Source organism: Podarcis tiliguerta (assembly GCF_965153285.1).
Source record: "Podarcis tiliguerta genome assembly, chromosome: 16".
Taxonomy (NCBI): Eukaryota; Metazoa; Chordata; class Lepidosauria; order Squamata; family Lacertidae; genus Podarcis; species Podarcis tiliguerta.
This window is the reverse complement of record NC_139549.1, coordinates 2,967,023-2,981,904: the sequence shown is the minus strand read 5'-3', so window position 1 is coordinate 2,981,904 and position 14,882 is coordinate 2,967,023. Positions and strand designations below refer to the sequence as shown.

The following is a 14,882-nucleotide window of genomic DNA, read 5'->3' as shown; positions in this document are numbered from 1 at the left end:
TGTTCGACAGTGGAATTTGCTGCCAAGGAGTGTGGTGGAGTCTCCTTCTTTGGAGGTCTTTAAGCAGAGGCTTGACAACCATATGTCAGGAGTGCTCTGATGGTGTTTCCTGCTTGGCAGGGGGTTGGACTCGATGGCCCTTGTGGTCTCTTCCAACTCTATGATTCTATGATTCTATGATTGGCCAACTATGGGGAAGAGGAAACTGGACTAGATGAAGGCTTCTTCGCTGAAAGGGGTGCCTGGGGGCTGCTTTGCCCTCTTAGCCAACCCTCCAGGGAGCGGGGGGTGGGGTGGGTGCGTGCCAGTGGATGGCACATGGCCAAGATAAATATGGGCATGGCCACCTACATGAGCACAATTCAAAGTGTTGGTGCTGACCTTGAAAGTCCTAAATGGACTCAGCCCAGTATACCTGAAGGAGTGTCTCCACCCCCATCGTTCTGCCTGGACACTGAGGGCCAGCTCCGAGGGCCTTCTGGCGGTTCCCTCCCCGCGAGAAGTAAGGTTACAGGGAACCAGGTAGAGGGCCTTCTCAGTGGTGGCGCCCGCCCTGTGGAAGCCCTCCCAGCAGATGTCAAGGAAATAAGCAACTTTCTGATTTTTAAAAGACATCTGAAGGCAGCCCTGTTTAGGGAAATTTTTAATGTCTGATGCTGTATTGTTTTTAATACAGCGGTACCTTGGGTTACATACGCTTCGGGTTACAGACTCCCCTAACCCAGAAATAGTACCTCGGGTTAAGAAATTTGCTTCAGGGTGAGAACAGAAATCGTGCGGTGGCAGCAGGAGGCCCCATTAGCTAAAGTGGTGCTTCAGGTTAAGAACAGTTTGAGCTTAAGAACGCACCTCCGGAACGAATTAAGTACTTAACCTGAGGTACCACTGTATTCAGTTGGAAGCCTCCCAGAGTGGTTGGGGACACCCAGCCATATGGGTGGGGTATAAATATTATTATTATTATTATTATTATTATTATTACACACACACACACAAACCTGTGGGGCAGATGGAGAGGCTCCGGTGCCTGCTTTTGACCTGTGGGTCAGCAGTCTCTCCTCTCTGGTGGACGGGCCAGAGTACAGCTAGCCAACGCTATGCCCTCCCATTGTTGTCAGACTACAACTCCCACCATCCCTGACCATTGGTCTAATCAGGCGGTGCTGATCGAAGCTGAGTGACTTGAGGCCACCACAGGGACTAGAAAACCTGCTGCGTTGAAAGCTTGCAAACTGAAGCCTCTACCATGTTCCGCACCGTCCCTGTGGAATCCCAGCATACAGACATTTGGGCCGTAATAAATCCGTCAGTTTCAAGTTTCTGTTTCTCACTTTCCCTATCTTTAAATCCGGCTCTTCCCATTTCTGCAGCGATTTGCACTGAAGAAAATCTTCATGAAAACTCTCCAGAGCTTTAGTTCCTCCCAATAAACACATTTTTGAAGGGAGCTCTGACTAATGCACACCGTTCTGTGAGCCATTTCCCCACATGTAACACATTTTTTATAATACATTCAATATTTTCACCGACACACCCGTTTTTATAATAGATGCATTTCTGTGTAAAAGCTGCTTGGCTGGAGAACGACGTTGTAAAATCTGCCCTTTTAAATGTGTTGAGGGAAGGGGCAGGGATTTTTGGTTTTGTTCTTATTTTTATTACGAATTTTGTGCTTTTCTCTTGTAATTTTATGTTGCGAGCTGCCCTGAGATGAAGGGCGGTATGTAAACTTTAATAATAATAATAATAATAATAATAATAGATTTTGAAGGATGGTTCTTCATTGTTTCACAAAGTGCGAACGTGATAAACTCATCACAGGATAGGAACCAAAGATAATTCCCTTCAGCAGCTCTCACACACATTAGAAAGGAATATAAGCTCTTTTTATATGCAATAATAGCAGCAAGAATATTACTGGCCCAAAAATGGAAGCAAGAAGAATTACCGACGATTGAAGAATGGAGGATGAAGTTAATGGACTATGCAGAGCTAGATAAACTAACAGGAAGGATTCGAAACCGGCGGGACCAGAAATTCACCGAAGACTGTACTAAATTTACGGACTATTTGAAATGTATTTGTGAAGATCAGACAACGTTTGTAGGTTTGCAAGAAGTTTTGTGAGGAGTATGATTGGAAGTTATGAATTCTGGTGCTGGAGGAGACTCTTGAAAGTCCCATGGACTGCAAGAAGATCAAACCTCTCCATTCGGAAGGAAATCAGCCCTGAGTGCTCACTGGAAATACAGATCCTGAAGCTGAGACTCCAAGACTTTGGCCACCTCAGGAGAAGAGAAGACTCCCTGGAAAAGACCCTGATGTTGGGAAAGATGGAGGGCACAAGGAGAAGGGGACGACAGAGGACGAGATGGTTGGACAGCATTCTCAAAGCTGCCAGCATGAGTTTGACCAAACTGCGGGAGGCAGTGGAAGACAGGAGTGCCTGGCATGCTCTGGTCCAGGGGTCACGAAGAGGCGGACACGACTAAACGACCAAACAACAACAATGATTGGAAGTATTGCAAAAATGGAGAAGGGGAAGGATGATTTGTTAAGAGATGTAAAGGCAAGATAAACTTAAGAAATGCATAGTAAAGGTAAAGGTACCCCTGCCCGTACGGGCCAGTCTTGCCAGACTCTAGGGTTGTGCGCCCATCTCACTCAAGAGGCCGGGAGCCAGCGCTGTCCGGAGACACTTCCGGGTCACGTGGCCAGCATGACATCGCTGCTCTGGCGAGCCAGAGCCGCACACGGAAACGCCGTTTACCTTCCCGCCAGAGGGGTACCTATTTATCTACTTGCACCCGGGGGTGCTTTCGAACTGCTAGGTTGGCAGGCGCTGGGACCGAAAGACGGGAGCTCACCCCGCTGCGGGGATTCGAACCGCCGACCTTTCGATCGGCAAGTCCTAGGCACTGAGGCTTTTACCCACAGCGCCACCCGTGTCCCTAAGAAATGCATAAGAAGTGGTTAAAACGGTGGATCATCAGAGGTGCTGATGGAAGTCTAAAATGATGGTATAAGTGATAGGTTTTGTGGTACATTTTATAATTTATATGTTAAAATCAATAAAAATTATTTTTTTTAAAAAAAGCAGCTCTCACACACCTGTAACCGTAGCTGAAAGGATGGGCACAGGTGAAAAGCAAGAGACAGGTGACTGCTATGGTCAGGGCCTCAGGCCCCGCCAGAACAAAGGTAGCAACTGTAGCTCCTATTCAGACATCAGGCGAAACACCTGCCCTTTGAACGTCTTGCTGTTTTACCTCCTCCTTCGCTAAGCAGGTGCTAGGAAACCAGGTGTGAGGGAGATAGATGGAAAAGCAAGTGTCGTCTCCCGTCCCTCCCCCCAAATAAATAACGCAAGGTGTGCAGAGGCAGAGCTAGAACCCACAAATGCATAAAACACCTGCTGTTTTGCCAACGCGTAAAGAACAAAAGGCTGCGGAAGAGAAAAGCCCGCTGATATGAGTTCAGGCCTGAAGACTGTGACGCAGAGAGGGTATCTTTGTGCATGTGCAGAGTGCCTTCAATGCATTAGTGAAAATGGTATACAAAATGCAATTGCTATATTAATTTTATTAATAGAGTTCCTTTGTTCACTTTCTTCAGCTGCCGTTTTCCTGATTTATTGGCACGCTCAAAATATTTTTGTTTCATTCTTTTTATTTTCCAGCTGATTCCCTCATTAATTATCATAGAATATTGAGTTTGTAATGTTCTAGTTGCCTGTTTAACGGACTCCTTATTTGCTTTCTTTGACAGTTGTTTCTCTTTTTCTGCAATCTCTTCTAAAATCTCTTTTTTGCCTTTTCCCTTTCTTTTTAAATGAATTCTGTTGTTACGTTATGTTGTTGTTATGTTGTTATGTTGAAACTGTTAATAAAAAAATTATAAAAAACAAAACAAAATGCAATTGCTAAATAATAATAATAATATTTCTGTACGCAAGGGCAAAATTGCGTCAAAAATGTACAGTGGTACCTCGGTTTAAGAATGATTTGGTTTACAAACTCCACAAAACTGGAAGTAGTGTCCCGGTTTGAGAACTTTGCCTTGGTTTCAGAACGGTTTCGGTTTAAAAACGGTCTTCTGGAATGGATTAAGTTCGTAAACTGAGGTACCACTGTATTCCTTACGAGACCTGACAAAAAAATTTGAGGAGTTGTTCCAAAAAACAACAGAAATGTAGCAAACCAGACGAAAGATTGGAAAAAGGAGAAAAGGGAACCAGGAGCGCTGGAATCTTATTGGGTCTTTGGGAAGGAGCCGTAGCTCTGCTATGCATGCAGAAGGTCCTGGGTTCGAATGTCGGCATTTCCAGGGAGAGCTGACAATAATGTCCCCTGCCTAAAACCCTGGGGAGCTGCTGCCAGTCAGGGCAGACAATACTGAACTAGATGGACCAATGTTCTGACTCCATATAAGGCAGCTACCTATGTTCCTGTTTAAAGCGTCCCTTTCCTCTGAACCATGAGGACTGGAATCTTAACTTTATTTTTAAGGGAAGGGGGATAACTCAGAGGATAGAGAGCCTGTTATCCACTGCCTGAAAACCTGGACAGCTGCTGCCAGCCAGTGTAGACAATACTAAACTATACAGTGAAAGTCAGCTTGCTATAGTCTGCTCAGAACCACATTTCTTCTTCAGAACTTCCCATATCCAGTGAGCAAAACTGGAAAAACACGAGGTGGTCTGTGGTGAGGAGCAGACATTTCTGACCAGCACACTATCCCCCACCCCACTCCCCAAAATTAAAAATAAAAACCACTAGCAACAACAAGCATTTTACTGAAGGAAGAACTCTGGAAAGTGAAAGCAGGTGGTGGGTGGGGGCTGGAGGGGGCAGAAGGGGGGTAATAAATAAATAAATTTGGCCCCACAGACAAAGAGAGAAACATCTGCTCTGCACACCCACAAGGGAAGCAAGGAAGGGAAAGGAATCTTTAGGTTTACCACCATTTTAATTCTGCTGTTGTGCATTTGGCTATGGATGGGGGGAAGAAGAGAAAGAGGATGGAGAAGGGGATATATTTGGGGGGGGGGCAACAAAATGAAAAGGAGATCCTTAAGGATTGTTGTTGTTTAGTCGTTTAGTCGTGTCCGCCTCCTCGTGACCCCCTGGACCAGAGCACGCCAGGCACTCCTGTCTTCCACTGCCTCCCGCAGTTTGGTCAAACTCATTCTGGTAGCTTCGAGAAAACCATCCAACCATCTCGTCCTCTGTCGTCCCCTTCTCCTTGCGCCCTCCATCTTTCCCAACATCAGGGTCTTTTCCAGGGAGTCTTCTCTTCTCATGAGGTGGCCAAAGTCTTGGAGCCTCAGCTTCAGGATCTGTCCTTCCAATGAGCACTCAGGGCTGATTTCCTTCAGAATGGAGAGGTTGGATCTTCTTGCAGTCCATGGGACTCTCAAGAGTCTCCTCCAGCACCAGAATTCAAAAGCATCCATTCTTCGGAAATCAGCCTTCTTTATGGTCCAGCTCTCACTTCCACACATCACTACATCCTTAAGGATACTGGGGTTTTTTCTTTTCTTTTCTTTTCTTTTTGGAAGGGGTGTTTCTCTGATTAAGGTGATGGATGGGTGAGATATTGGAGCCAGTTTGCACATGAATTCACACTTTTCGAAATAAGGCGTGAACCAAAATGCAGCCGTCGCCTTGGAAATTTGCACTTCTCTGAATTTTGCAATGCTGTTCTCCAGTCGTGTATGAATAACATGTACGCATCCGTAGGGTTAAAGTGTGAAAACAACATATCAAAATGCATCACAGAATCATAGAACTGTTGGTTTGGGACCCCAGGGGTCATCTAGTCCAACCCGCTGCAATGCAGCTAAAGCAGCCCTGAGCCCAGTTTTTGAACCAGGAAGGGTGGGGTATAAACAAAAAATTATTATTATTATTATTATTATTATTATTATTATTATTATTAATTGTCCTGTCGCTTGAGGTGTGGCTATATACACACCAAGAGACAGAAATCTGGGCCTGTCCCGCTAAACGCCCTTGCAAATGCCCCTGTCCGCAAGATCTGGTGGTGAGCTCCCAGGATCTGCACTGAGCCAAGTTGGCCTACTGCTGGTTGCTAACTTTTCCCTCAGCCTGGCTCCTCCCTCAGAATCTGTTTTCCCATGAAACAATCAGCCACGCACACCCTCAGGCCTGCGTCTATGAGGGGAGATTGCTTTGCAAAAATTGTGCACAGTGCAAAATATGGTCTGAAGCTCAACATCAAAAAAACGAAGATCATAGCCACTGGTCCCATCACCTCCTGGCAAATAGAAGGGGAAGAAATGAAGGCAGTGAGAGATTTTACTTTTTGGGGCTCCATGATCACTGCAGATGGTGACAGCAGTCATGAAATTAAAAGACGCCTGCTCCTTGGGAGGAAAGCAATGACAAACCTAGACAGCATCTTAAAAAGCAGAGACATCACCTTGCCAACAAAGGTCCGTATAGTTAAAGCTATGGTTTTCCCAGTAGTGATGTATGGAGGTGAGAGCTGGACCATAAAGAAGACTGGTTGCTGAAGAACTGATATTTTTGAATTATGGTGCTGGAGGAGACTCTTGAGAGTCCCATGGACTGCAAGAAGATCAAACCTCTCCATTCAGAAGGAAATCAGCCCTGAGTGCTCATTGGAAGGACAGATCCTGAAGCTGAGGCTCCAAGACTTTGGCCACCTCATGAGAAGAGAAGACTCCCTGGAAAAGACCCTGATGCTGGGAAAGATGGAGGGCATAAGGAGAAGGGGACGACAGAGGACGAGATGGTGGGACAGTGTTCTTGAAGAGACCAGCGTGAGGGAGGCAGTGGAAGACAGGAGGGCCTGGTGTGCTCTGGTCCAGGGGATCACGAAGAGTCAGACAAGACTAAACGACTAAACAACAACAACAAGGGGAGATCGCAGACAAAAGCTAGGCGTATTAGGAGAAATTTGCATTCAAATGCAGTTGAATGTTCACAAGGGCTTCTAAAGAAAATCATAAACTGCAGTGGAAATTTGGAGAACTGAACTTAACCCTGGGAAAGTGAGAGAAAATGAACTTGACCAATTTGCCCATTCCTAGCACTTCCATTTATCGGAATCCTTGCTTTTTCTAAAAAAATAAAAACGACCCATTACTGATTATTAATGTTTTATCAGGTGTGTTTGATGAGGCTTCACTGGCTAACTGCTTTCATTTTCAGTCTCCTTGGTTATTTGGGCTTTTTAAAATAATAATGGGGAAAATGTCCAACGACCCAATATCTTGATGAGTTTTATTATTCTTAGCTGCCTCAGGGGATGTACAGAACAGCAGGGTAAACATCTTTTCCTAAGGAATAAGAATCACTGTTTATTATTTATAAAGGTGCCTAAAGTCACTAGGTGCTGCCAAGAAATTAAACATAAAACTGGGTCCTGTCTGCAGGTTTGCAATCTAAGGGGAAGCGTCACGGCCCAGTGACAAAGCACCTGCTTTTCATGTAGAAGGTCTTGGGTTCAAGTCCTGGCACCTCCATGCAGAGATGGGAATGTCCCCAGCCCAAAACCCTGGAGAGCTGTTGCCAGTCAGTGTAGACAATATTGAACTTGATGGACCAATGGCCTGATTCATTTTAAGGCAGCTTCCTAGGTTCCTGTGATTAAAATCCCACCCTTCCTCATCTCTGCAAGTTCTGCCCAGATGAACCTTTCCTGGCATCTGAAATTTTGCTGGACATCGGCAAAGATTATCCTGTTTACTGACTTCTGATGCCATGTGTTTTTGCCAGTTTGAGCCTTGGACCTCTGGAAGCAGGCTCCGCGAAAAGGCACTGGCGATTCAGACTAGCGTATATACAAGGTAATAGGCAACTAACTAACTTTATAACTTAAACCGCAATGAAACAAAGGCAGGATTTCTAAGGGCAGCGCTCTTGCAGAACTTCTCCTTGTCTAAGCGAAGAGGTCTGTGTGAGAGAGAGTGAGGGAAATAGAGAGGGTTTGAGTTGTCTTTCGAGGGAGACGACTGAGCCTGAATGCAGGGGCGAAATCTCAGGGAAAACCCATTCCCCAACTGGCTCCACATAGAGAGAAACGGCCATGTGGTTATTGCAAGAGAGACAGACAGACAGACAGACAGCCGTGCATTAACAGCTTTCACGGCAGGTGACCAGGAAGGTGTTTGTGTGTGTGTGTGTGTGTGTGTGTGCATAGGGGACGGACGGTGAGGTGAATCGGCAAACAGCGCAAACAACTTACCCCGGGTAGCGTCTTCTGCTCGTGAAGAGCACTTTGGGCCTTGAGAGCTGACTCGCGGGCGCAGTAGGTCAGGAAGGCGCATCCTGGAAGAAAAAGAGGTGGGAATGTAATCTTCAGACTGTGCATTTGTTCCGGAAAGAGGAAGCAGCCGCCACCAGCTTTAAAAGGGGATTACAGTGGTACCTTGGCTTACAGATGCCTCAGGTTACAGACACTTCAGGTTACAGACTCTGCTAACCCAGAAATAGTACCTCGGGTTAAGAACTTTGCTTCAGGATGAGAACAGAAATCGTGTGGCGGCAGCGGGAAGCCCCATTAGCTAAAGTGGTGTCTCAGGTTAAGAACAATTTCAGGATAAGAACAGACCTCCGGAACGAAAAAAACACCTGGATGTACATTTCCAGAATGCAAGATACAGTGGTACCTTGGGTTACAGATGCCTCAGGTTACAGATGCTTCAGGTTACATACGCTTCAGGTTACAGACTCTGCTAACCCAGAAATATTACCCCGGGTTAAGAACTTTGCTTCAGGATGAGAACAGAAATCGTACAGCGGCAGCAGCGGGAGGCCCCGTTAGCTAAAGTGGTGTCTCAGGTTAAGAACAGTTTCAGGTTAAGAACAGACATCCAGAACGAATTAAGTTCTTAACCTGAGGTACCACTGTAGACAAATTGTTGGAGGAGAAGAAGTCTGCCATGAGCTACTCCTAGCCCATGATGGCTCGGTGATTGTCGGAGGCAGCTTGCCTCTTGAATCCTAGTAAAGGTAAAGGTAAAGGGACCCCTGACCATGAGGTCCAGTCATGGCCGACTCTGGTGTTGCGGCGCTCATCTCGTTTTATTGGCTGAGGGAGTTGGTGTACAGCTTCTGGGTCATGTCGCCAGCATGACTAAGCCGCTTCTGGCAAACCAGAGCAGCGCACGGAAACACCGTTTACCTTCCTTCCGGAGTGGTACCTATTTATCTACTTGCACTTTGACCTGTTTTTGAATTGCTAGGTTGGCAGGAGCAGGGACCGAGCAACGGGAGCTCACTCCAACGTGGGGATTCGAACCACGAACCTTCTGATTGGCAAGTCCTAGGCTCTGTGGTTTAATGCACAGCGCCACCCATGAATCGTACTCACTAGTAAACCAGGGAGGGGAAGGAGAGGTGCTGCGCTGAAACCCTGTTCGGAGGCTTCCCATCGAGGCATCTAAAAGGCCCCTGTAAGAAGAGGACATTGGGTCTAGATGTGTCCCATTTGGACTGATTCACCCGCAGGGCTCTTCTTATGTACTAATGTTATCAAAGGTCTGTGGTGGGTGCTAGGCATCGCACGCACACCAATAATAATAATAATAATAATAATAATAAATAAATAATTTTATTTATACCCTGCCCTCCCCAGCCAGAGCTGCACTCAGGGCAGCTAACACCAGTAAAATTACAGTAAAAACATAATGGGGGGGGGGACAATTTAAAATACAGGTTAAAATGCAATTTAAAATGCAGCCACGTTTTAAAAGTAGCCCATAGATCAAAACCACAAGGGGAGGGAAACATAAGGGTCAGACTGAGTCCAAACCAAAGGCCAGGCGGAACAGCTCTGTCTTGCAGGCCCTGCGGAAAGATGTCAAGTCCCGCAGGGCCCTGGTCTCTTCTTCAGAGCATTCCACCAAGTCGGGGCCAGTACTGAAAAGGCCCTGGCCCTAGTTGAGACCAATCTAACCACCTTGCGACCTGGGACCTCCAAAGTGTTGTCGTTTGTGGACCTTAAGGTCCTCCGTGGGGCGTACCAGGAGAGGCGGTCCCGTAGGTACATGGGTTCTAGGCCGTGTAGGGCTTTAAAGGTCAAAAGCAGCACCTTAAACCTGACCCTGTGCTCCACCGTATCTGTCTTTATCCATATGTAAGCAACCCACAATCTCAGAAGCGGAGGTTGGCGCAACCAGTCAGCGAGCTACAAAATCTACTGATCCATCTATCTATCTAATTTACATATGGTCCGTCGGCTGAAGATCTCAGGGCGGTTCACAAGATAAAAATGCAAGATAAATGCACATATAAATAGTTAAAACATAGACCATTAGGAATGCTGGCCACGGGGGGCTGGATTCTAGCAGAATCTGTGAGGGCCTCACATTGTCCTTCCGTCTCCCGACTTCCCCTCCAGTGCTCCGATGTCTCACTTTGCTGCCATTGCAAACTCCACAGTCACACGTTGTTTACTTCTTTTTATTGCTTTTAATTTAATTTTTATTGCGGCAATAAAGTATCAAAACCAGCAACACCGTACAATTCTCTGAAAAACCACCTTATGCAGCGTTGCACAATATATATATACAGGTGCAACATTGTGTTTTATAGTTTTCAATCGTTTGCAAACTCCCGTTTCTCAGCAAACCGATGCAGTGAGCGTCTTCCTTTGACTCTTATGTCCAGAACAAGATGAGACAGCAAAGCTCCTGTCCAGAGATGTTCGTGCCAGTTACATCCTGAAGGCGGCCACTGCAAGAAGGCATTGCAATCTTCTGCCATCCTCTGACGCCTGGGTTTCGTTTCAATGGCAGAGTGTCAAACTATCACCTGGAGCACCAGGGTTGAAATTCTCACTCAGCCATGAAGGTCACTGGGTGGCCCTGGGCCTGATCCTGCCTTTCTCAGCCTGACCTACCTCACAGACGTGTCGTGAGGTGGAAAGAGGGGTGGGAAGAGCTGTGTACTCCACCTCAAGCTCTTCAAAGGAAAGACGGGGTACAAAAGCAACACGACTTGGGTCTGGGTTACCTGAAAAAATGATCTCCCCACACAAACCTGCCCAGGTGCTGAGATCCTTGGGTGAGCACCTTCTCTTGATCCCATCAGTATTCAAGGCATGGGTGGTGGTCAAAGGAGAGAAAGAGAAAGAGAGAAAGAGAGAAAGGGAGAAAGGGAGAAAGAGAGAAAGAGAGAGAGAGAAGAGGGAGAGAGAAAGAGAGAGGGGGGGATAGGGAGAGAGGGATAGGGATAGGGAGAGAAAGAGAGAGAGAGAGAGAGAGAGAGAGAGAGAGAGAGAGAGAGAGAGAAAGAGAGAGGGGGGGATAGGGAGAGAGAGAGAGGGATAGGGAGAGAGAGAGAGAGAGAGAGAGAGAGAGAGAGAGAGAGTCTTTTCTGTGACTGCTCCCAGGTTGTGGAATTCCCTCCCCAAAGGTGTCAGACTGTCTCCCTCTTTGTTATTTTTCCGCCTGCTGGCTAAAACCTTCTTATCCAGACAGGCCTTTAGAAATTAGGCTGCTGTTAGGTCAAACTGGATTTTAATTGCTGGTTCTAAAAACGTTTTAACTACAGTCATAGGTAAAGCGACCCCTGACCATTCAGTCCAGTCGTGACCGACTCTGGGGTTGTGCACTCATCTCGCTCTATAGGCCGAGGGAGCTGGTGTTTGTCCGCGTACAGCTTCCAGGTCATGTGGCCAGCATGACTAAGCCGCTTTTGGCGAACCAGAGCACCGCACCGAAACGCCGTTTACCTTCCCGCTGGAGCGGTACCTATTTATCTACTTGCACTTTGACGTGCTTTCGAACTGCTAGGTTGGCAGGAGCAGGGACCGAGAAATGGGAGCTCACCCCATTGCAGGGATTCGAACCACTGACCTTCTGATCAGCAAGTCCTAGGCTCTGTGGTTTAACCCACAGCACCACCCATGTCCCTTAAACTACAGTCATACCTCGGGTTAAATATGTTCCAGGTTGAGTGTTTTCAGGTTATGCTCTGCGGTGACCCGGAAGTAAAGGAATGCGTTACTTCCGGGCTTCACCGCTCATGCATGTGCAGGCGCTCAAAATGATGTCACACACATGCGCGGAAGCGGCGAATCGTGACCCTTGCAGACATGGGTTACGTTCGCTTCAGGATGCAAACGGGGCTCCGGAACGGATCCTGTTCGCATCCAGGGGTACCACTATATTGTTTTTAACCAGTTTGTTTGTATTTTTGAACCATGCTTTCAAAACGTCGTAAGCTGTCTTGAATCCCAGCTCAAGAGAAAGGTAGGATCCAAACTCATTAAGCAAGCAAGCAAGCAAACCATATCATTTATATACCCCAGCTTTCAACTCTCAAAGGGACGCACCTTTCCCACCCCACGCCCAGGACAGTTCAAAATGTTCCAGTCAAAGAAACGGGAAACCCATTTTAGCAGGCAATAACTTGAAAAGGAAAAGAAATCGTGAAAAGATTTTGAAACCAGGCTGAAAGCTGACATTGTGCCTGCTCAAAGTCCCGTTCAACATCTCAGAGAAGAAAACGGGGACATTTTGAAAACGCCCCCATTGTGGCAGCAAGCAACGCTGCCAGGGCTATTATTATTATTGCACGCTGCCGAAGCCTTTGCTCTCTCGCTCTCTCTGCTATAGTCATTTGTAGGGCAACAGCTTATCCTCTGCCAATTTAAAAGAGCGAAGGAGGTATTCTTTCTTTGGGGGGGGGGGATTAGAAGTAAAATCTATGGGGAACCAGATTTGTATCCCATACAGAGTGGCTGGAATGCGCTCAGACTAGAGGCAGTGAGGGCCACCAAACGGGATGGCTTTTGAAAGAGGAGAGACATCACCTTGCCAACAAAGGTCTGTATAGTAAAAGCTCTGGTTTTCCCAGTAGTGATGTATGGAAGTGAGAGCTGGACCATCAAGAAGGCTGATCGCCGAAGAATGGATGCTTTTGAATTCTGGTGCTGGAGGAGACTCTGGAGAGTCCCATGGACTGCAAGAAGATCCAACCTCTCCATTCGGAAGGAAATCAGCCCTGAGTGCTCACTGGAAGGACAGATCCTGAAGCTGAGGCTCCAAGACTTTGGCCACCTCAGGAGAAGAGAAGACTCCCTGGAAAAGACCCTGATGTTGGGAAAGATGGAGGGCACAAGGAGAAGGGGACGACAGAGGACGAGATGGTGGGACAGTGTTCTCAAAGCTACCAGCATGAGTTTGACCAAACTGCGGGAGGCAGTGGAAGAAAGGAGTGCCTGGCGTGCTCTGGTCCAGGGGGTCACGAAGAGGTGGACACAACTAAACAACAACAACAAGAAGAGGCAGATTCACGAGGCCATTGTGGCTTCTTGCTATGGCGGCCACATCCTGCCTCTACTCTCAGATGCATCTAGTCCAGCATTCTGTTCTCACAGTGGCCAACCAGCTGCCCCAATGGGAAGCCTGTGTAATAAACAAAAACCTGCCCTTTTCCCTTATGGGGTATCCAAGAGCCCATATAGAGTCCTTACGTAGGTTCCCTATTGGTAGGAGAGAATAACAGAGGCCAACCAGAGACTATTGAGAAGCAAAGCAGCTAGTAAGCCTGATCTTTATTGATCTGTTGCAACAGGGTGCTCCCCTCACCCACAGGAAAGGAGGAGGATCCAGAACAAAGGTGTGCCCGCCCTTATATATAGACATTTTTAATTCCCTGCCCTGGAGCTCCAGACCACCCATCAGACACATCATACCTACGTCACAGAAAAGGCGGTCTACAGCCGAAATCTGAGTGCGTTGTTTATCTCCTGTCTGGCAGGTTACCTGTTAATAGTCCCTTGATTGGATTACTTGGGGAGCCTTTTGTAATGACAAATACTGAGTTCCTGAGCCAGGTCACAGGCTCACCCTATTCATACACAGACATACCCTTAAGACAGAATTTGTGTAGGAAAAGACAATGGGGAGGCTTTTCCATTTTCCTTCGACCTTGCAGAGAAATCATTTGGTCAGTTTGGGTGTCAAAATGGTTTTCCTGTTCTGCTTCAGACATGTGGTTTATATATTTATGTATGTGTTTGCTTGGTACATTTATGAACATTTATTATATATATAAGAAATTATTTTTTAAATTTCAACTGCAAGCAGAATTCGAACTCAAGAGCATCCCCACACATGTGGTTAACAGCAGCTGGGTTCTCAGAAACATCGATACCTCCCAACTGTGGGGCCAGAGTACAGCCATTATCATTTTTATTATTTATTGAATTTGTATATCACCCTGTTCCCATAGATCTCAGGGCACTTCACAACATAAAATCACAATATATAATTTTTAAAAACCTACACAAAATACTAATAAAAACAAAAACAGCCTAATAATCCCTGCCTTCCACAACAAACTTTAAAAGGGCACCGGGTGTCAATCAGCAAAAAGCCTGGTCAAAGAGGAATATTTTCACCAGGTTTTAGTAGCTACTGATAAAGCCTCATTTTCCCTATTTCTAGATCAGCTTGCAATCGGATTTTGTAAAAGTGCTCCTGAAAATTCATCTGTGTTTCAAGACAAATTTCTCCCAATGGACACATTCTTCTTCTTTTTTTTTACTTACAATTTTGCAAAAGGTGCAGATCTGCCTCAATTATGAGTGGCACTTAGACGGGAGGCTGTGTGGCCCTCGGAAGGCCACCCAGAATGGAATGTGGCCTCTGAGAGGGAAGAGGTTTCCCACCTCTGGAATCCGAATGCTGGGACCCACACTGTAAAAAGAATTTGGGGCTGCTAGATAATGGGGTGGAAATTCAAGTCACCCCACCTCTCTTGCTGTCTCCCAACTCGAAATCTTTCTTTCTTTCTTTTTTAAAAATCATTTTTATTAAGTTTCCCATTTTAACAATCCAATCAAATCACATTTAATGTTCCAAATTGTACAAACTCCAA

At 46.4% G+C, this 14,882-nt stretch overlaps 1 protein-coding gene across 3 annotated transcripts in view; it reads right to left on the bottom strand.

Annotated features, from left to right (window-relative positions):
* Nucleotides 1-14,882, bottom strand: part of CELF3 (CUGBP Elav-like family member 3) — an 86,959-nt gene that overhangs the window by 45,933 nt on the left and 26,144 nt on the right. For all 3 annotated transcript variants that reach the window (XR_014505765.1, XM_083416669.1, XM_083416668.1), the window contains exon 2: nucleotides 8,236-8,318. Coding sequence is in view for 2 of the 3 variants with exons in the window: in XM_083416669.1 (XP_083272795.1) it covers nucleotides 8,236-8,318 (83 nt within the window). In the remaining variant the exon portion in view is untranslated. The remainder of the gene's footprint in view (nucleotides 1-8,235; nucleotides 8,319-14,882) is intronic.